Source organism: Orcinus orca, chromosome 1 (assembly GCF_937001465.1).
Source record: "Orcinus orca chromosome 1, mOrcOrc1.1, whole genome shotgun sequence".
NCBI lineage: Eukaryota > Metazoa > Chordata > Mammalia > Artiodactyla > Delphinidae > Orcinus > Orcinus orca.
In genome coordinates, this window is record NC_064559.1 from 178,499,581 (window position 1) to 178,523,029 (window position 23,449).

A 23,449-nucleotide genomic window follows, 5' to 3' on the forward strand; every position below is an offset into this window, starting at 1 on the left:
GGACCAAGATCCTGAGGAATCTCAGAAGTTACCTCAACTTTTTGCAAGCGATATCCAGTTAAGGCATTTGCTAATCCCTAACCTGTGTGTGCTTCAACTCAGACACAGGCAAATCATGTGGATTTTTCACTAGCCAGAATTCAGCAGTCTCACAGAGGTGGGGGGGGACAAAAGTTGTAGTTCTTTAAAGAGGGAGCCATGGTAAACACCCCAGTTTTACAAATTGATACTTAAGAAAGATTATGTTCTATACGTAAGAGCAAATCAAAATAACACCAGTCGCAAACTGTTATTAGGGTGGTATGCTAATATTCCACTTGCCAAAAGAAAACTAAATCCTTTCTGGAAGATAACATATCCCGAGCTTTTGCAAGTTTTCATAAGTAAGGTCTCACTTTCAGTCAGAATTTTCAGACATTCCAAGAAACAAGACCAAATAATTAAATGCCAAGATTGAAAGATAGTATAAACATATCCACAAGTGATCTAGATATTGATTTTTAAATAACTATGACTAATATGTTGAAGAAAATAGATGAATTATAGAAAATTTATCAGAATTGGAATCTGTATGGAAGAATCAAGAGAACTGAAAAATATAATAACTGAAATTAAGAATTAAATAGATGGATTTAACAGCAGATTAGACACAGCAGAGGAGAGAATCAGTGAACTGGAAGATAGGTCAATAGAAAATATGCAGGTTGAAAAACAAAAGAATGGAAAATTCAGAGAAGCTTAAGAGGTAAATGGGATACAGGGAAAAGATCTAACAAACTTGTCATTAGTGTTCCAGAAGAGAAGCAAAAGGGAATAGAGAAGAAACAATATTTGAATTTTCTAAGACTGATGAAAGATAACACAATACAGATTCAAGAAGTTCTGAGAACCCCAAGAAGGACTAATTAAAAGAAAACCTTATCAGGCAAATAAAAGTCAAACTGCTAAAAAACAAGGATTTTTTTTAATCTTAAAATCAGAGGAAAATAATAGGCAACTTCAAAGGAACACACTGAATTCTGAATAGAAATGATAAAAGTCAGATACCACCAGAATGAAATTTTTGTAGTGCTGAAAGGAAATAACTGCCAATCCAGAATTCTAAAATTAGAATTTCTATGAAAAATGAAGGTTAAGTAAATAGGCTTTTACAGAAACAAAATGTGAGAGAATAACAGTATTAAAAAATTAAAGGAGGTTAATTTTTCAGATAGAAGGAAAATTATCCTGTGCAGAAAAGAATGAAGAACACCAAAAGAGTATGCATGTCAGTAAATAAAAATATGTATCGAGTGATTAAAACAATAGCAGTGCTGTTATAGAACACAATGCTTTGGAGTCTAAAATACTTGTAGAGGTTAAAGTATGTGACAATACTAGAGTAAAGCATTAGCAAATATATTGCAGTTAATGTCTTTGCATTGTATGGGAAGTGGTAAAAGTACTAAGTCAAGGGCATGTGGTAAAATCTAGGGCAGTGATTCTTAACACTTCAGCATATATCAGAATAACTAGGAGGGCTTGTTAAAACCCAGATTACTGGGCCCTACCCTGAGAGTTTCTGATTCTCTAGGTCTAAGTTGGGGTCTGAAAAATTGCGTTTCTGACATGTTCTCAGATACTGGTCACGTACTGGTCCAAGTTCCTTACCTTATGAACCACTGCTCTAGGTTACTACAAGAATAAAAAGAATATTACCAAGTAAGGAAAAATAATAAATCCTTGGTTAATCCAAAAGTAGGCAAGAAAGGGCTTCCCTGGTGGCACAATGGTTGAGGGTCTGCCTGCCGATGCAGGGGACACGGGTTTGTGCCCCTGTCTGGGAAGATCCCACATGCAGCGGAGCGCCTGGGCCCGTGAGCCATGGCTGCTGAGCCTGCGCGTCCGGAGCCTGTGTTCCGCAACGGGAGAGGCCACAGCAGTGAGAGGCCCGCGTACCGAAAAAAAAAAAAAAGAAAGAAGAAAGTAAATTAGTGAGCTGTGGGGACAGCTTCAGGCAACCTGTAATATGTGTAATTGAAGTTCCTGATGTAAATCAGGATCTATACAGAGCAATTAAGTACACCAGAAATGGTAACTATGTGGGTAAATATAAAGCTTTTTTTAAAAAAATTTAAATCTCTTTAAAAGATAACTGTAAAGCAAAAATTACAAAAATGCATTGTGGGTTTATAACACATAGAAGTAAAATATATGACAGTAGTGTTGGGGCAAGGAGAGGAGAAATGAAAGTTATGAAAAGAGAAAATGTTTAAAATTTGGGAAGGCAAAAGTAAAGCCATCGTTCACAGAAGACATCATTATTCATATGGAAAATTCAAAAGAATCTACAGACAAACTCTTGGAATTAATAAGTGAATTTACCAAGGTGTCAATATTAGATCAGTGTTGGATTTTAGAAGTCAGTTATTTTTCTGTGTATTAGTCATGGACAGTTAGAAAATACAATTTAAAAGGTAATACTTACATTAGCATTCAAAAACATCAAATACAGAGACACTTCATTTTATTGTGCTTCGCTGTATTGTGCTCCCCAGATATTGGGCTTTTTACAAATTGAAGGTTTGTGGCAACCCTGTGTTGTCAGCTGATGGTTAGCATTCTTAACCAATAAAGTATTTTTAAATTAAGGTATATACATTGTTTATGTAGACATAATGCTATTGCACCTTAATAGACTACAGTACATTGTAAACGTAACTTTTATATGCACTGGGAAACCAGAAAATTCATGTGACTTGCTTTATTTCAATACTTGCTTTATTGCAGTGGTCTGGAACCAAACCCGCAATATCTCTGAGGTAGCTAGGATTAAATGAAAGATGAACTCTGCACAGAAAACTATAAAAAATTACTGAGAGAGAACAAAGGGTGTATAAATAACTAGGTATATAATTTTCATAGAGAAGATTATTGTAAAGAAGTCAGTTTTTCCTGAGTTTATCTACAGATATAATATCCCAATCAAAATTCCACAGTGCTTTTTTTAGGGGAAGGAAGATAGTAGGAAATGACCAGCTGATTTTGAAAGATAAATGAGACTCCAAATGGTAAACAGTAGTTGAAGAAAATGTTGAAGAAAAAGATAAAAGAGGATTTATACTTCCAAATATCGAGTAAACCTACAATAATTGAAAGTGTAATATTGGCATAAGAATAGAGACATAGAATTATGGAACAGAGTTCAGTGATGTCTTTCAACAAATGGTGCTGAATCAATAGAAAAGTGAGATTTTTTTCTTGCACAGAAATCAGTTTCATACCCCAGTAAAGATGTTAAAAAAAATCAATTTCAGATGGATTTGAGACCTTAATATAAATGATAAAGTTCTCAGATGGATGAAAAAGAATAAAATATGTTTTAAAAAGTGGAATGAAGGAAGTAATAAAAGATTAAGAGCCGATGCTAACGCAACACACAACAAAGCTTTACATAATCCTTTAGCTAAATTTACTGCAAAAGGACAGAGAAGGATATATATACGTTGTATGAAGCCAGTCATTAATGGTAGAAGTCTGTATGGTGGTTACCTGTAACAGGAGATATGCGGATGGATAATGACTGGCTGGTGAATGATGATTGGGAGAGTTCATGAGTGGGCCTTCTGGTGTGCAGGTATGTTCTGTATCAGTGGTTCTGTGATCTGTGGACACTTGAGTAACCAATACCCTTTTGGGGATTCCATGATAATACTAAAATGCTATTTGCCTTTTCCTTTATTTTTGTGTTTTCACAGATGCAGCAAAAGCAATAATATGTAAACATTAGCACAAGTCAAGGCAGTGACACCTGACTGTACTAGTAGTCATTGTGTTCTTCACAACCACACACCCTTCAGATTAAAAAAAACAAATACTAGTTAAGAATATCCTTGGTGATGCAGGAAAAATAATTTTATTAAATTGTGACCTTTGAGTAAACGTTTTTAAGAATCTGTATGGTGAAATGGGAAGTACACATAAAACGCTTAAACTGTGTATACCGAGGTACAGTGGTTGCTTCAAGGAAGAGCATTTGTGTTGAACTAGCCACTTTGTTCATGGAGCATTGATTTTACTTGAAAGAACAACTGACACTATTATTCAGATTTGGGTATTTGGCAGATATTTTCTTGAAAATGAATAAAGTAAGCCTCTCACTTAAAGGAAAACAATTGACAGAATCTCTTGCCAATGGTAAAATTTGAGCTTTTAAGCAAAACATACAGGTTCGGAAAACTTACATCCACCACAGTGAGTCTGGTAGCTTCACAGTCTTTACACACTTTTCCAATGAGATTATTGGTAATGTTAACAGGTGTGATGTTTTGATGTTGTGTAATGAAATATGTCAGTATTTGGAAGATGTGCATAACTTAGTGAATGATATTTTCCAAATGACCAATGCATAATGTTATAAAATCATGCGTGGGTAAATGATCCATTCAGAGTCCGAGGTGGAAAGTGGATTATAATGTAAAAGAGTGTGAAAATTTTATTCATATGGTTTCAGATTTTACATTGCAACTAATCTTTAAAAAATTGTCACTTGTCATGTTTTCGTGTAGTATCAAAAAAGACTATCCACAATTATCTGAAAAGTCTATTAAAATATGCTTCCCTTTTCCAAACACACACACACATATATATGTATATATGATGCTGGGTTTTCTTTCTATACTTCCACCTAAACAACATATTGCAACAGATGGAATGCAGAAGCAGATATGAGAATCTAGCTGTTTCCTGTTAGGGCAGGCTTTGAAATTTACGAAAATGTAAAACAGTGGCACCCTTCTAAGTTTACTTATTGAGAGAAAATTTTTTTTTGTTAACATATAGTTGAGTTTGTAATAGTTATTTTTAAGTTAGTATTTAAAATTTTTTAAATTTCTAATATGCCAGTTATTGATAAATATATCAAACAAAAGCTTCTTGACTCCTTAATATTTAAGGCTGTAAAAGGGTTCTAAGATCAAAGTTTGAGAGTTGCTATTGATTACATGATTCCATGAGTATGCCCATTTTATAATTAATAAACTATAACAACTCGTGTATTTTCCTCTCCATAATATGTTACATTTTAATAAAAATCTTATCCTCCTTGCTATGAGGATTTGTCTAAGATGGTGGGAAATATTTCTGACTTGACTGATAGGTAACTAAGCATGCACAGGAGAGAATGAGCAGCCAACAGAATGACCATGGGATGCTTGTAATTTGCTGATATTGTATTGCTTAAGAGCCCATAAGGTTGAGTTTTTTAAAAAATGAAATTTACACTGGAAATAATTGACCAGAAAAATCTTTGCCATAGTTTTATTTTCTCTCAATTTCCTTATACTCTTTTCCCTTATTAGTTCCTAGACACATAATTGTTCCTAGCTGATGTGAATGTGAGACAGTTTGGTTTTGCCTTAAGTATTGAGGCATATATGCCTAGTTTTCCAGGTTTTGGCCTCTTTTGGCAAATGAGCATTGAGCATGACCCCATTTTCAGCACAGACAGAAGGGTGGTAATAACTCAATTGGTCATTAAATTCAGCAAGTATTTTTTATGTGTATACTGAGTAGAAAACATTATGCTGCTTATGATTATTTATTGGGGAACTCAAGTTGCTAACAGTCTAGTAGTGGATAAAAATTTGATAAAAATTAGTTACACCATAAAATCAAAAGTATTAATTTTTCCCATGAAAGTAGGAGCATAGAAAGGAAAATTGGTAGTAGCATCTGAATGGAACTTTAAAGGATATTTAGACTAGTTTTCTGTTTTAAAAATATCTTTTTTGTTGTTTCTAATTAAAAATGATAATGCACATTATAAACATACTCAAGCATTGTAAAAATATACACTATCAGTGACAGAAGTCTTCAGGAATACCCAGCCCCCTGCCAGTTAACCATTGTTAACAGTTTGATACATAGTTCTTTCATGTCTAATGCATATGTTAGCATATTATTATTATTTTAAAAATCAGATCACATATTTATGATTCTGCAATTGTGTTGGACAGTTTACAGTTTTCAATATTATAAACACTATGATGCCTAAATTCTATTTTTTGTGTTCTTTTTTTTTGATGCCTAAGATTTTTAAAGAAGAAAACTGATTTTGCTTAAAGCTTGAGTAAAAATAAGTTTATGCATTATAGAAATATTTAACAGTAAAAATCTGTTATAATTCCCTCTTATTAAATGTCGATGAACTAATTATACCTTTTAGAAAATTGAATTTATATACCTCTGGATGGGATATATCCTTTAGTTTGAAAGTAAATTATCAATATTTCATGGTGAACATGGAGTGAGCGATGTAGAGCATGGATTTGGGGTAGGTAAACACCAAAGGAAAGACCAATAACATTTTGTTTTCCTTCCATCTACCAGGTTAGTTGTATTCTTCTAGAGTTGCTTAAAAAGTACTTTTTAGAGTAGGAACTACTTATTCAAATATTGCTGTTCTTTTCCTTGTAGGTAACATTGTACAACACTGATCAGGATGGTAGTGATAGCCCACGCAGTAGCCTTAACAACAGTCTCTCAGATCAGAGTTTGGCATCTGTTAATTTGAACAGTGTTGGAAGTGTGCATAGTTACACACCGGTAAGCCTTGGTGAAGTTAACTCCTTTGTTGAGTACTCATTTAGAGCTTAAAATGGAACCAAACGTAATTGAAATACAAATAAAAAGTGAAGATGTATATTTCTCACTGATCAAATTGATCATTAGCTTAGATAAGTAGAGCAGATTTCTATTATATTTTAGCAAGTTAGATACAAATATATTGTTGTACTATGTTATATATTTTGGTCTACTTCATCTGTTCTCTGTCCAAGTGAAACACAATTGGAATAGGAAAAGAATTTTTACTTTAGTCTTCTAAAGCTGTGTTTAATGATATTTTACAGTCCTTGGTAAAAGAGCTTAGAGGATATGTATATCACCTAGTTTTCCAGAAGCAGATCTAAGAAGGGGATTCTACAAACCCCAAAGCTTAGGATGACCTGGTACTCAGTTGTTAACCAGTCTTGTATTTTCAGTTTGGGTCTGGAAAACAAAGCTATGCTATAAAGGGACCTGTGTGAGTATTTTTGCTCCTGTGCTGACCCTTCCCTTATCTGATACTTCTTTTCAAATCATCTTGCACCTGTCCTCCTGGGTAGACAGAACAGAGCCCGAGAGAGCCATACACCACACTGTTCATGGTATAAATTTGATCTCATCACATCTCTCCCTGTTCCAAGATGAATAATAGGTAAAAACTTTACACAGAGAAAAGATATAAGGGGGATGGGGGACCTGAAATAAGAAAATAACACGAGGAAAACAGAAATTCAGAGAGCAGTTTTAAAACTCACCTTGAATGTAGGAGAAAGAAGACAACGCAAAACTGTTAACAGTGCTCTGGGGGAAAAAATTTTAAATATTTTTCGAGAATGCAGAAGAAACAGATAAAGGAATACCAATTATGTAAAAGAATACGATAGATATGGAGAATTGCGAATTATAGGTGTCCCCAAATAGTTGGTACAGAAGCAGTTTTCAGAAGAAATAGAGAACAAAAGGGTTACTGAGTTCTAAGAAAAGTTAATGGGAAAAAAACTATATCTAGACACATCATGACAAATTTTTAAATTTCAGAAGTAATCATAGATACTCTAGCAGAAGAAATAAGGTACATTCAGAGAAACACAAATCATACCTCTCTTCCATAATACTAAATGCCAGAAAATGATGGAGCACTTTATACAGAGTGTCAAGGGAATAGATTTGGAATTATAAATATTAGGCCCACCAAATTTTCATTCAGTTGTGAAGTCAAGAAAAAGACATTAATTCTTTGATACACAGAGTTTAGAAAGCATCCTACCCTTGTTTTCATGCACCCTTCCTGAAAAAAATTACATATTTAGCTGATCAGGTGGTGAATTAAAGTACTCAGTAATGATGAAGTCATGTGCCAGTGGTGGAGCCATTCCCCTACACAAAACTCATATTTTTCCATGTCATTGTAGACTCCTTGTGAGCATCATTTTGAAAGGCTGCATAAATCTGTAGCCAGTGTTCATATCTTAATTTTTTCAAAACACTAAACCAATGGTAGTTTGTTACTGCTTGATATGATCTTTAAGATATATTGCTGATCATGTTTTATTTTATTTCTAGTTGTGCTGTCTTCAGAGATAATTCTTATATTTTAGGTGTTCATGGTGCTCTTTTTCCTTGCATAGCTCGAGGCCCTGATCTATTCTGTTTTTCTCAGAATCTCCTTTGTCTTTTACCCTTCATTTCTTACTTTCCTTAAGTTTCATTTAAAAAAGAAAAATTTACCTACAGTGAAGAGTTAGGAGTGTTGAAGTTCCTTGCTGCTTTGGGCAGTGCCATACAACCTGACTCACAGTATTTGAGTTTAAATACTTAAAGATTAATTGAATAAATGAATGAGAAATGTTAGTAGTTTCAGAGTATAGTGAGTTTGAGATGAAATTGCTTCTGTGGAAATCAAGATGAAGACTCCACAGAAACTGGAAGGGTTCCAGGCTTAGCTTATCACTTATTATGACCTTGGGAAGGTCCTTTAACTTTGAATTTTCCCCCCTACTGTGAAATGTGGAGGTTGGATTAGATTTCTGAGATTCTTCAAGACCTAAGTTAACAACTTTTGGTCTGTCCTTTTATGTATACCCAACTTAACAGACGATAGGAAAGCCAAAGACAGGGAAGTTAATTCCTTTGAATTCTAATAACTGTTCTGATATTTTCAGTTTTATATCATATGTAATAAACCAATTCTGATATAGAGCTACTAAATTAGTAGTTTTTTTCTTCAATGTTAGGTGACAAATCATCCAGAACCAGTCTCTCAGTCATTAACTCCTCAACAGCAGCCACAGTACAACCTTTCAGACCGAGACAAACAACTACTTTTCTCAGAATATAATTTTGAAGATCTCAGTGCCTCATTTCGGAGCCTTTATAAGTCAGTTTTTGAGCAGTCACTTAGTCAACAAGGTGAGTTTTTTAATACCTCTTTTGTAATTTTTTATTGAAATTTTTTAAAGAATTATTTTCACATCGCAGCTGTTATAGTTCCTTAATCTTAGAACATTACCATCATGATAAGGACTGAAGGTTCTTTGTGCCTTTACTATAGTCTGTATATATTTTTATCATAGCACAAGAATGGCAGATAAATCTATCTCTTCATGCATGCCTACTTCGTTTGATTACTAGTGGTGTCCTGAAGCATTGTGTTAAAGGATTCCGACACTGCATTTATGCCATGTGGGAAAGACTGCCATGATTAATTAGTGATGTCTAGCATGTGAAGTGTTTGAGTGGTAAATGTTGCACCACAAGAATAGATGTGCCTTGCTTTTCTGTTCTGACTGCTGTTAGCAAAGAGATAACTTTTGGAATATGGTAGCACCAAATTTGCAGTTTCATGTACGGCACTTATAAGTGAACACATTAGTTAGTGGTCATTATTTTGTACAACATACTTAAGTCAGATTTAACACTAAAAGTGATACTGGTTGAGATGTACTATTATCTCAACCAAATGCTAGATTGTTGCTATTATGTATTACTGTCCTATTAGCTGCTGGTTTAATTTTAATCAGAGTCATTTAATAGGATCAAGGTGTCTCGTTGTTCCACCATAGAACGAACACTAGCCAGAAATTGTTGGGAACTCAAACAATGAAGCATTGCTTTGTTTGGCAGATTGACTACTTACACCCCAACTCAGAGGGTTTACCTCACGGCAGTAGACAAAATAGACAAAAAATCCCTGCCTTTAAAGAGTTTACTTTTTTTTTTTTTTTTTTTTGGTGGTATGCGGGCCTCTCACTGTTGTGCCCTCTCCCGTTGCGGAGCACAGGCTCCGGACGTGCGGGCTCAGCGGCCATGGCTCATGGGCCCAGCTGCTCTGCAGCATGTGGGATCTTCCCGGACCGGGGCACGAACCCGTGTCCCCTGCATCGGCAGGCGGACTCTCAACCACTGCGCCACCAGGGAAGCCCCGAGTTTACATTTTAATACACATCATTGTCAGATATTATGAAAGTTAATGTTATATGTAAGTGTTATATATATTGATGAATATCAGTAGTTTGTTTAGGAAGTTGGTTTTCTGGTTAAAGTGTCGTGTATTTTCTCAAATTTTATATTAAATTTTCTATAAAAGTACAAAAAAAAAACAACTAAGACTTTGCTAAGCAGATCCAGCTTTGCTGATCATAGTAGAAAAATACTGGCTTTGAAATAACAATGGCGACAATTTCTGAAACCCATAATGCTATTTCATTATACTAATAAAAAAAAGAAAAGAATATTGATAGGAATTCTGGGTTCTAGTCCAGGTTCTACCATCAAGTCAACTGAGTTAACTTCACCTCTTTAGACCTAAGCATTCCCATTGTACAGTGAAGAAGATTAGACTAGATCAGTGCTTTCCAAATTGTTCTCTTTGGAGCTGTTGGGTTTTCTGGAGGTTTCAGAGAGAAGGGTGCAGATGAAGAGGGAGACCTAACAGGTTCCTTTTCATGGCTTCCCAGAAAACAACTTTACATTTATTAGTTTTACATACTGGGCTTCTAAAAGATGTTTTGTTTTATTTTAAAAACAATTTGGGATTAAAAATGTTGGTAGAGGGCTTCCCTGGTGGCGCAGTGGTTGAGAGTCCGCCTGCCGGTGCAGGGGATGCGGGTTCGTGCCCTGGTCCGGGAAGATCCCACGTGCTGCGGAGCGGCTGGGCCCGTGAGCCATGGCCACTGAGCCTGCGCGTCCGGAGCCTGTGCTCCGCAACAGGAGAGGCCACAACAGTGAGAGGGCCGCGTACCGAAAAAAAAAAAAAATGTTGGTAGAGATTATATCTGGGTGCCCTCTTAAAATGTTAGGACTTTATTGGAAATAGATAATGAAATAACTGCTTTCTTTCATCTTATTGTAGTAACCCTATAGATTCCCTGTAAATGACATTTTTCCCAGGGTTAAGGCAAGCACTCTTATTAACACTTCTACCTATAAAACCTTAATTTATTATGTTTTGAGATTATCTTATAATGTACTCTGATATGATTTTACTCCTAATAACAAGTATGAGAATACTTTTATTTTTGTTTAAAATTTTTGATTCTTTTATTGACTGACAGTGTGGTATGGGGCTTTATTTTCATTTCATTCAAGTAAAACTTTTTTGTGTTTGGTTCAGCAAAACATTATATGTTATCTTATGGGATATGAAAATAGTGTAGTTATATAGAACCACATGTTGCAATAAGGTTTGTTAAAGTGAGTGTCTACCTGTAAACCAAACATACATTATTTTTAACATTAAGCACTTCTGGCCTAATCATCATTATCATCATAGTGGCTAATATTTACTGAGCTAAGGCTACAGCCTGCGCTTGTACCATGGCATGTAATCCTCACAACAACTCTACAAAGCAGGTACTATTATCATACCCATTTATAATTGAGGTAATTGTGGCTTGGAGCGGTTAATAATTCTCCAGAGTTACCAAATGTGTAAATTATAGTGCAGAGATTTTAGTTCCTCTTTTCTGGTGTTAAGAAATATGTAATCTTAATCCCTAAACTGTGTCTGTCTCAAGAATGTTCCATAAGAGTAATGAAAAAGAGCAGTGGAGATGGCTGTTTCGTTTTGCTTATTCTTAAGGATTCTAGCCATCTTGGACTTAAAGTTTTTGGAGTAGTCAGAGAAAGAGATCAGAAATAACTGGGCTTTATTTCTACCCTCCTCTTTTGTCAAAGGTCTTCAGACCTATAGAGAACCATCCTCAATGTGACCCAACACCTCTCCCACTTCTCCCTTAACATTTTACTCATCTTTCAAGACTCAACCCAGATATTGCCTTTTCAAGGAAGGCTTCTCTGTATTCAGAGCCCCTTCCTAGGTAAAACGGGGAAGAAGCAGAGTTCCTGTATACCCTCTGTATACTTTTGCCTTAGTATTTACAGTGTTGGACGTAATCTCCTCAAGTGTCTGTCTCTTCCACTGGACCACGAGCTACTTGAGGGCAGAGAATGATGTTTTTTCTTGGTAGCCCCAGAGCCCCAGGGTATGGTGGATACACTATCAGTACTTGTTAAACTGAACCAAAATCGCTTCCTGACAGCATATACCTTTGCTCTGTAAATAATTTTGCAAATGTTTGTCATAAGGTATAACTGAAATCTGACCATCAGTGATCTTGCTTTGTCTCTTTTCAGGTTTGATGAACATCCCTTCTGAATCTTCCCAGCAGTCCCACACTTCTTGTTCCTATCAGCACTCTCCCGGCAGTACAGTGAGCTCTCACCCACACAGCAACCAAAGCAGCCTGACCAACAATCATGGCAGTGGCCTCAACACCACAGGCAGTAATTCGGTTGCACAGGTCTCACTGTCCCACCCCCAGATGCACACACAGCCGTCTCCACATCCGTCCCATCGACCGCATGGTTTACCACAGCATCCACAGCGTCCCCAGCACCCAGCACCACACCCGCAGCAACACAGCCAGCTCCAGTCCCCTCACCCCCAGCATCCCTCTCCACACCAGCACGTACAGCACCATCCGAACCATCAGCACCAGACGTTAACACATCAGGCACCCCCTCCCCCACAACAGGTATCCTGTAATTCTGGTAAGTTTTTGTCTTCTGACGTGTGTTTGGCTAACTGTGAATTTGGATCTGTTATCTGGGGCTTATATATATTTTCTACCAGTACTTTTCTTATCCATCTTCTTTTGTGTTTCCTTGCCATAGTCCTAGAGTTGTTAAGTCCTTCAGTCTATAGATTCACCTTTTTTTTTTCTGTACGCGTGCCTCTCACTGTTGTGGCCTCTCCCATTGCGGAGCACAGGCTCCGGACGCGCAGGCTCAGCGGCCATGGCTCACAGGCCCAGCCGCTCCGCGGCATGTGGGATCCTCCCGGACTGGGGCATGAACCCGCGTCCCCTGCATCGGCAGGCGGACTCTCAACCACTGTGCCACCAGGGAAGCCCCTGGATATTGTCTTGATTACAATTTATGTGGTAACATAGGCAAACTCAGCAACCCCTGCAGGTTTTGGTTTTAACTCTTTTGTCCTTCTGGAAAACAAGTGTTTTTGTGAGCGTTTGAAAGAAGAGTGGAATGCACAGTCTGTCTGCAATCTATTGTGATTTAGTGTGATATAGAAGAAAGAGTATAGATTTATGTCTGAAAGACCTGTATTCGAATCCTCATTATGGCTTTTTATGACCTTTGGTGCATTAACTCTTCTGGTCTTATTATTTTGTTAGCTGTAGAACAACACTGGTATACAGTGTTGTTATGCGGATCATATTGAGGATACAAAATATGAAATGCCCAGTCTAGTACCTTGCATTACGTATTCAGTGAATGTTCCCACTTTTTCTTTCTTTGCATATTCCTGCCAAGTATTTCGTTTAGAATGATAGATTCATACCCTGATTTTAAAAGAAAAAAAAATGTCTGTTGCTCTTAAGATAGGTCTTGATGGTTTCTGGTGAGATGCTTAACTGACATTGCTCACAGACCAGGCAGTCTCTGCACTGCAGAACTCCAGAGGGTACCACAGACATAGACTACAAGTTGAATGGGGCCTCTTGGAATGGTGCAGAGTACAGCTGGCTTCAAGTCTTGGATTCATCATAGTGGCCTTGCTAAGTCATGCCTCCTCTCTAGGTTCAATTTCTTTTGTTTGTAAAATGCAGGGAAATAATACCTTTCCTGCCTGTCTCACAGAGCAGATTGCCCCAATGCATGATATATTGGCTTTGAATCCATTTGTAAAACTGAATTGGGATCGGCCAATATCAGAAGTAAGGCCAGCTCAAACTTTTGCTATCCAAGATTTATAAGATTGCCAATATTATTTTTATAGGTGTTTCAAATGATTGGTATGCAACACTTGATATGCTAAAAGAAAGCTGTCGAATCGCCAGCAGTGTTAATTGGTCAGATGTAGACCTTTCACAGTTCCAAGGTGAGTATTGGTTCCTTCTGACTTATAACCAAATACACATATCATGTGTTTTTGAATAGATTTTAAGTCTCTTTTTAGTGGAAATAAGTATCTCCTTATATAGTGTTTCTTTTGCAGTTGGTAGTATGCTTAAAAACAACACTTTGCAAAATTCGTAATGAAGCCTTTCAGCCAGGTGATGTAGTGGAGGTTCACAGACAAGAGTTCTGAAGGAAATTTGGCCACATTTAAAAGAATCAGATTTTGAATAATTTTTAAAATGTCATTCTTCATTGCATGGGCAGAAGATTACCGGTGGAAATTTTGAGGGCTGGAAAAAAGAAGTGCTGTTTTCTTTGCAGTGTTTGCAGAACCATGCTAACTGTATTTCTAATGCTTTCCCCATAGGTTTGATGGAGAGTATGAGACAGGCAGATCTCAAGAACTGGTCTTTAGATCAGGTTCAATTTGCTGATCTCTGTTCTTCTCTTAATCAGTTCTTTACACAAACTGGCCTTATCCACTCACAGAGTAATGTTCAGCAGAATGTCTGTCATGGTGCCATGCATCCAACAAAACCTTCCCAACACATTGGAACAGGTATGGATTTAATTATCTTCTTGATTTTCTCTTTTTCTCATTCATATGAAATTCAGTAACTGTCTGGGGCAGCTTGATATGTTGTTAATGATAGTAGTGATCCATTTATATCTTTTTATTTCTAAGAAATGAATGAAATCAAGTAATTTATTTAAGATATATCTTAGAAAAATTGAGATAAAAGAGACTGTATGTTTTTCTCTCATTTACATGATTATTTTATTGTTTATAATTGACTTTCCTTTGTGAACTTTAACCTTTCAAGTTACCAAACAAGAATTAAATGTCTTAAAGATATGTACATTTTAATTTTAAGAAGAACATAGTTATGAGGTGTTACCAATTTAAATTTGTATAGACTTGCAATGAAAATCAACATATCTTTATATATCTTCTAAGAATGTTAAAAAAAATTAAAGTTCAGAGTGTATATGAAGAGTATACATAACGGTAGTCTCATTTATGTTTTACTCTGAACTCAAAATTTGTGCTTTGTATTTTTTCATCTTACTTTCTTCCTTTACTTTTTACCCTTGTAGCCATCTCGTTTACTCTGATTGCAGAGCCTACAGTTTTCTCAAGTTTACATTCTGTGTTTAATATCCAAGTTCTTTCTCTCTTCATTTTAATTTCTTGATGCCTTTATCTCCAAGTTGACTTCTTTTCTGTACATTGTCTAGTTTTTAGAGTTGATGCTAAAAAGCTCTCTTTTCTATCCTGAGTGGCTTCCTTCAGTCATTATCCTAAATTATTTCACATACTTGGTTTTTCTAAGTTCTCAAGATCCCTAGTCCTTTTTGTGAAATCTTCATTTGTGTCTTTTGATACAAAAGAAACCTTCCATCTTTGCTTCTTCCACTTGAATAGCTTACCTAACTTGAAAATCTCAGTGGTTATGTGATTTTGGTGACTTATTCATTTCATAAATCATATTCATAGAAGAGCCTCATTCAATGCCTGGCATATATAGGAGGTACTTAGTATTAACTGAATTTATTGAATGCCCTCTATGTGCCAGATACTAAGCCAGTAAACTTTTTTTTTTTTAATAACTCTTTAGCTTCTCTCTCTCTCTCTCTCTCTCTCTCTCTCTCTCTCTCTCTCTCTCTCTCTCTCTCTCCCTTTTGTCACTTCTTTTTTGGTTCCTGTTAAAATAAATTTCAAAAACTTTATTTTTATTGTGGTAAAATACACATAAAATTCACTGTCCCAATCATCCTTAAGTGTGCAGTTCAGTGGTATTTAAATACATTCATAATGTTGTGCAATTATCAACACCATCCATCTCCGTAACTCTCTTCATTTTTGTAAAGCAGATACTCTATACTTATTCAACAAGACCTCTCCACCCAATTCAACCCTTCACCAGCCCGTGGCAACCAACATTCTACCTCTTGTGTCTTGAGTTTTAACTATTCTAAGTACCTCGTATAAGTGGAATCATACAATGTTTGTCTTTTTGTGGCTGTCACTTAGCATAATGTCTTCAGGGTTCATCCATATTGTAGCATATGTTAGAATTTTCTTCATTTTTAAGGCTGAATGTATGTATAAGGCTATTTTTAAGGCTATTGTATATATAATACATACCACATTTTGCTTATCCATTCATCTGTTAATGAACACTTGGGTTGCTGCCATGTTTTAGCTATTGTGAATAATGTTGCTGTGAGCATGAGTGTACAGATATTTTCAAGACCCTGCTTTCAATTATTTTGGTATATACTCAAGTGGAATTGCTAGATCCTATGGTAATTCTATGTTTAATTTTTTGAGGAACCATCATACTCTTTTTCGCAGCAGCTGTACCATTTTACATTTCCACTAACAGTCATAAGGGTTCCATTTTCTCTATCCTCACCAACATTTGTTATTTTCTTTTTTTTTAATAGCTTTGCCCATTTCTTGATTGGGTTTTTGTTGCTGCTGAGTTTTAGGAATTCTCTATATTTCTGGGTATTAACTCCTTACCAGATATATGATTTGCAAATATTTTCTCCTATTCTTTTGTTTTCTTTTTTACTGTGTTGTTAGTGTCTTTTTTTTTTTCTTCTTTTGTTGTGTATGCCTTTGGTATAGTATCCAAGAAATCATTATGGAATTCAATGTCATGAAGCTCTTGCCCTCTGTTTTCTTCTAAGAGTTTTAAAGTTTTAGGTCTTACATGTAAGTCTGACCCATTTTGAGTGAATTTTTGTATATGGTGTTATATAAGGGTCCAGTTTCTTTTGTGTGTGGATATCCAATTTTCCTGTTACCATTTCTTGAAAGACTGTCTTTTCCCCATTGAATGGTGTTGACACCTTGTTAAAAATCATTTTGACTATCTATGTATGTATTGCTGGGTTCTCTATTCTGTTCCATTGGTCTTTATGCCAGTACACTGTCTGACTGTAGTTAGCTCTGTAGTAAGTTTTGAAATCAGGAAGTGTGAGTCTTCCAGCTTTGCTGTTCTTTTTCAGGATAGTTTTGGCTATTCACAGTCCCATGAGCTTCCATATGAATTTTAGGATGGGATTTTCTATTTTTGCAAAAAATGTCATTGAGATTTTTTTTTTTAACATCTTTATTGGGGCATAATTGCTTTACAATGGTGTGTTAGTTTCTGCTTTATAACAAAGTGAATCAGTCATACATAAACATATGTTCCCATATGTCTTCCCTCTTGCGTCTCCCTCCCTCCCACCCTCCCTATCCCACCCCTCCAGGCTGTCACAAAGCACCGAGCCAATATCCCTGTGCCATGCGGCTGCTTCCCACTAGCTATCTACCTTACTACGTTTGTTAGTGTGTATATGTCCATGACTCTCTCTCGCCCTGTCACAGCTCACCCTTCCCCCTCCCCATAACCTCAAGTCCGTTCTCTAGGAGGTCTGCGTCTTTATTCCTGCCTTACCCCTAGGTTCTTCATGACATTTTTTTTTTCTTAAATTCCATATATATGTGTTAGCATACGGTATTTGTCTTTTTCTTTCTGACTTACTTCACTCTGTATGACAGACTCTAGGTCTATCCACCTCATTACAAATAGCTCAATTTCGTTTCTTTTTATGGCTGAGTAATATTCCATTGTATATATGTGCCACATCTTCTTTATCCATTCATCCGATGATGGGCACTTAGGTTGTTTCCATCTCCGGGCTATTGTAAATAGATCTGCAATGAACATTTTGGTACATGACTCTTTTTGAATTTCGGTTTTCTCAGGGTATATACCCAGTAGTGGGATTGCTGGGTCATATGGTAGTTCTATTTGTAGTTTTTTAAGGAACCTCCATACTGTTCTCCATAGTGGCTGAACCAATTCACATTCCCACCAGCAGTGCAAGAGTGTTCCCTTTTCTCCACACCCTCTCCAGCATTTATTGTTTGTAGATTTTTTGATGATGGCCATTCTGACTGGTGTGAGATGATATCTCATTGTAGTTTGGATTTGCATTTCTCTAATGATTAATGATGTTGAGCATTCTTTCATGTGTTTGTTGGCAGTCTGTATATCTTCTTTGGAGAAATGTCTATTTAGGTCTTCTGCCCATTTTTGGATTGGGTTGTTTGTTTTTTTGTTATTAAGCTGCATGAGCTGCTTGTAAATTTTGGAGATTGATCCTTTGTCGGTTGCTTCATTTGCAAATATTTCCTCCCATTCTGAGGGTTGTCTTTTGGTCTTGTTTATGGTTTCCTTTGCTGTGCAAAAGCTTTGAAGTTTCATTAGGTCCCAGTTGTTTATTTTTGTTTTTATTTCCATTACTCTAGGAGGTGGGTCAGAAAGGATCTTCCTGTGATTTATGTCATAGAGTGTTCTGCCTATGTTTTCCTCTAAGAGTTGGATAGTCTCTGGCCTTACATTTAGGTCTTTAATCCATTTTGAGCTTATTTTTGTGTATGGTGTTAGGGAGTGATCTAATCTCATACTTTTACATGTACCTGTCCAGTTTTCCCAGCACCACTTATTGAAGAGGCTGTCCTTTCACCACTGTACATTCCTGCCACCTTTATCAAAGATAAGGTGTCCATATGTGCGTGGGTTTATCTCTGGGCTTTCTATCCTGTTCCATTGATCTATCTTTCTGTTTTTGTGCCAGTACCATACCGTCTTGATAACTGTAGCTTTGTAGTATAGTCTGAAGTCAGGGAGCCTAATTCCTCCAGTTCGTTTTTTCGTTCTCAAGATTGCTTTGGCTATTCGGGGTCTTTTGTGTTTCCATACAAATTGCAAAATTTTTTGTTCTAGTTCTGTGAAAAATGCCAGTGGTAGTTTGATAGGGATTGCATTGAATCTGTAGATTGCTTTGGGTAGTAGAGTCATTTTCACAATGTTGATTCTTCCAATCCAAGAACATGGTATATCTCTCCATCTATTTGTATCATCTTTAATTTCTTTCATGAGTGTCTTGTAATTTTCTGCATACAGGTCTTTTGTCTCCTTAGGTAGGTTTATTCCTAGATATTTTATTCTTTTTGTTGCAGTGGTAAATGGGAGTGTTTTCTTGATTTCACTTTCAGATTTTTCATCATTAGTATATAGGGATGCCAGAGATTTCTGTGCATTAATTTTGTATCCTGCCACTTTACCAAATTCATTGATTAGCTCTAGTAGTTTTCTGGTAGCATCTTTAGGATTCTCTATGTATAGGATCATGTCATCTGCAAACAGTGACAGCTTTACTTCTTCTTTTCCGATTTGGATTCCTTTTATTTCCTTTTCTTCTCTGATTGCTGTGGCTAAAACTTCCAAAACTATGTTGAATAAGAGTGGTGAGAGTGGGCAACCTTGTCTTGTTCCTGATCTTAGTGGAAATGCTTTCAGTTTTTCACCATTGAGGATGATGTTTACTGTGGGCTTGTCATATATGGCCTTTATTATGTTGAGGAAAGTTCCCTCTATGCCTACTTTCTGCAGGGTTTTTATCATAAATGGGTGTTGAATTTTGTCAAAAGCTTTCTCTGCATCTATTGAGATGATTTGCGTATACTGAAGAATCCTTGCATTCCTGGAATAAACCCCACTTGATCATGGTGTATGATCCTTTTAATGTGCTGTTGGATTCTGTTTGCTAGTATTTTGTTGAGGATTTTTGCATCTATGTTCATCAGTGATATTGGCCTGTAGTTTTCTTTCTTTGTGACATCCTTGTCTGATTTTGGTATCAAGGTGATGGTGGCCTTGTAGAAGGGATTTGGGAGTGTTCCTCCCTCTGCTATATTTTGGAAGAGTTTGAGAAGGATAGGTGTTAGCTCTTCTCTAAATGTTTGATAGAATTCGCCTGTGAAGCCATCTGGTCCTGGGCTTTTGTTTGTTGGAAGATTTTTAATCACAGTTTCAATTTCAGTGCTTGTGATTGGTCTGTTCATATTTTCTATTTCTTCCTGATTCAGTCTTGGCAGGTTGTGCATTTCTAAGAATTTGTCCATTTCTTCCAGATTGTCCATTTTATTGGCATAGAGTTGCTTGTAGTAATCTCTCATGATCTTTCTTATTTCTGCAGTGTCAGTTGTTACCTCTCCTTTTTCATTTCTAATTTTATTGATTTGAGTCTTCTCCCTTTTATTCTTGATGAGTCTGGCTAGTGGTTTTTCTATTTTGTTTATCTTCTCAAAGAACCAGCTTTTAGTTTTATTGACCTTTGCTACTGTTTCCTTCATTTCTTTTTCATTTATTTCTGATCTGATTTTTATGATTTCTTTCCTTCTGCTAGCTTTGGGGTTTTTTTGTTCTTCTTTCTCTAATTGCTTGAGGTGCAAGATTAGGTTGTTTATTCGAGATGTTTCCTGCTTCTTAAGGTGGGCTTGTATTGCTATAAACTTCCCCCTTAGAACTACTTTTGCTGCATCCCATAGGTTTTGGGTCGTTGTGTCTCCATTGTCATTTGTTTCTAGGTATTTTTTGATTTCCTCTTTGATTTCTTCAGTGATCACTTCATTATTAAGTAGTGTATTGTTTAGCCTCCATGTGTTTGTATTTTTTACAGATCTTTTCCTGTAATTGATATCTAGTCTCATGGCATTGTGGTCAGAAAAGATACTTGATACAATTTCAATTTTCTTAAATTTACCAAGGCTTGATTTGTGACCCAAGATATGATCTATCCTGGAGAATGTTCCATGAGCACTTGAGAAAAATGTGTATTCTGTTGTTTTTGGATGGAGTGTCCTATAAATATCAATTAAGTCCATCTTGTTTAATGTATCATTTAAAGCTTGTGTTTCCTTATTTATTTTCATTTTGGATGATCTGTTCATGGGTGAAAGTGGGGTGTTTAAGTCCCCTACTATGAATGTGTTACTGTCGATTTCCCCTTTTATGGCTGTTAGTATTTGCCTTATGTATTGAGGTGCTCCTGTGTTGGGTGCATAAATATTTACAATTGTTATATCTTCTTCTTGGATCGATCCCTTGATCATTATGTAGTGTCCTTCTTTGTCTCTTTTAATAGTCCTTATTTTAAAGTCTATTTTGTCTGATATGAGAATTGCTACTCCAGCTTTCTTTTGGTTTCCATTTGCATGGAATATCTTTTTCCATCCCCTTACTTTCAGTCTGTATGTGTCTCTAGGTCTGAAGTGGGTCTCTTGTAGACAGCATATATAAGGGTCTTGTTTTTGTATCCATTCAGCTAATCTGTGTCTTTTGGTGGGAGCATTTAGTCCATTTACATTTAAGGTAATTATCGATATGTATGTTCCTATTCCCATTTTCTAAATTGTTTTGGGTTCGTTATTATAGGTCTTTTCCTTCTCTGTCATTGAGATTTTTTATATGGATTACATTGAATCTGTAGATTGCTTTGACATCTTAACAATATTTTCTTGCAGTCCATGAACATGAGATGCATTTCTATTTATTTATGTCTTCTTTAATTTCTTCAGCAATGTTTTTTAGTTTTCATTGTACAAGTTTTTCATCTGTAATTAATTTATTCCTAAGTAGTTTATTCTTTTTGATCTCAGTGAAAAATGGAATTGTTTTTGTAATTTCCTTTTCAGATTGTTCATTGTTTGTATATAGAAATGTGACTGAATTTTGCATGTTGACTTTGTATCCTACTACTTTGCTGAATTCATTTATTCTAACAGTTTTTCTGTGTGTAATCTTTAGGGATTTTTATGTATGAGATTATATCTGTGAACAGAGATAAATTTACTTCTCCCTTTTTAGTTTGGATGCCTTTTGTTTCTCTTTCTTGCCTGATTGCTCTGGCTAGGACTTCCAGTACTGTGTTGAATAGAAGTGGTGAAAGTGGACATCTTTGCTTTGTTCCTGATCTTAGAGGAAAAGCTTTCAGTCTTTCACCACTGAATATGATGTTCACTATGGGATTTTCATACATGGCTTTTGTTATGTTGAAGTAGTTTCCTTCTATTCCTAATTTGTTGAGTGTTTTTATCATGAAATGTGTTGACTTTTGTCAAATACTTTTTCTGTGTCAGTTGAGATGATCATGTGGGTTTTTATCCCCTTCATTATGTTAACGTGGTATATTGCATTGGTCAGTTTTCATATGTTGAACTGTTCTTGTATTCCAGGAATAAATCTCACTTGGTCATGCATGGTGTGCATAATCCTTCTGTCATGTTATTGAATTCATTTTGCTATTGTCTTGAGAATTTTTGCATCAAGGTTCATAAGGGATATTGGTCTGTAGTTTTAGTTCTTCTTTAAATGTTTGGTAGAATTCACCCATGAAGCCATCAGATCCAGGGATTTTCTTTGTACAGGAAACTTTTGATTAAGTATTCAATCTTCTTACTCGTTATAGGTCTATTCAGATTTTTGTCTTTCTTCATGATTCAGTCTGTGTTGATTTTGTGTTTCTAGGAATTTGTCTGTTTCATCTGAGTTGTCCAGTTTGTTGGTATACAGTTGTTCAAAGAACTCTCTTATCCTTTTTATTTCTGTAGAATCAATAGTAATGTCACCACTTTAAATTCTCATTTTAGTAATTTGAGTCCTTTTTTTCTTAGTCCATTTAGTTAAAGGTTTGTCAACTTTGTTGTTTTTTTTCAAAGAACAACTTTTGGTGTTAAAGATTTTTCTCTAATGTTTTTATGTTCTCTGTTTCATTTATCTCTGCTCTAATCTTTATTATTTCTTCCTTTCTGTTAGCTTTGGGTTTGGTTTCTTCTTCTTTTTTAGGTCTGTTTTTTAATGTAAGTCTTTATAGCTATAAATTTCCCCCTTAACACTGCTTTTGCTGTTTCCTGTAAGCTTTGGTATGTTGTATTTTTGTTTTCCTTCATCTCTAAGTATGTTCTAATTCCCCTTGTAATTTCTTCTTTAATCCATTGGTTAAGTGTGTGTTGTTTAATTTCCACAAATCTGATAATTTTCCATTTTTACTTCTGTTTTTGATTTCTAACTTCATCCTGCTGTGGTCAGAGAAGATACTTTATATGGTACCTATCACTTAAAATCTATTGAGACTTGATTTGTAGCCTAACATATGGTCTGTTCTGGAAAATGTCCCATGTGCACTTGAGAAGAATGTGTATGCTGTTGTTGTTGGGTAGAATGTTCTATATATGCCTGTTAGATCGGGTTGATTTATTGTGTTAAATCCTCTATTTGCTTATCTTCTGTCTGGTTACTCTATCCATTATTGAGATAATGGGTATTTAAGTCTGCAACAGTAATGGTAGAGCTGTTTATTTCTCCTTTCAGTTCTGTCAGTTTTTGCTTCATATGTTTTGCAGTATGTTATTAGGTGCATAAATGTTTGTAATTGTTCTGTCTTCTTGCTGTATTGCACCTTTTGTTGATATATAATGTCCTTCTTTACAAGAAGTAGGACTTCACAAGACATCTCTTGTAACATTTTTTGATTTAAAGTCTATTTTGTCTGATATTAGTACGACAATCCCTGTTCTCCTTTGGTTACTATTTGCATG

General features: G+C 35.8%; 1 protein-coding gene and 1 long non-coding RNA gene across 7 annotated transcripts in view; one reads left to right on the plus strand and one right to left on the minus strand.

The window, feature by feature from the left end:
* LOC125961419 (uncharacterized) overlaps positions 1-23,449 on the minus strand; it is a 208,657-nt gene that overhangs the window by 140,186 nt on the left and 45,022 nt on the right. The gene's annotated exons all lie outside the window — the stretch shown is intronic.
* The window catches only part of FOXJ3 (forkhead box J3), a 130,821-nt gene that overhangs the window by 97,226 nt on the left and 10,146 nt on the right, over positions 1-23,449 (plus strand). For 4 of the 6 annotated variants that reach the window (XM_012531833.3, XM_033421975.2, XM_049699140.1 and 1 more), the window contains 5 exons: positions 6,457-6,585; positions 8,820-8,994; positions 12,220-12,636; positions 13,883-13,984; positions 14,372-14,563. In XM_012531833.3, the coding sequence (XP_012387287.2) occupies positions 6,457-6,585; positions 8,820-8,994; positions 12,220-12,636; positions 13,883-13,984; positions 14,372-14,563 (1,015 nt within the window). The remainder of the gene's footprint in view (positions 1-6,456; positions 6,586-8,819; positions 8,995-12,219; positions 12,637-13,882; positions 13,985-14,371; positions 14,564-23,449) is intronic. The other 2 variants (XM_033421976.2, XM_033421977.2) reach the window with 1 other exon arrangement.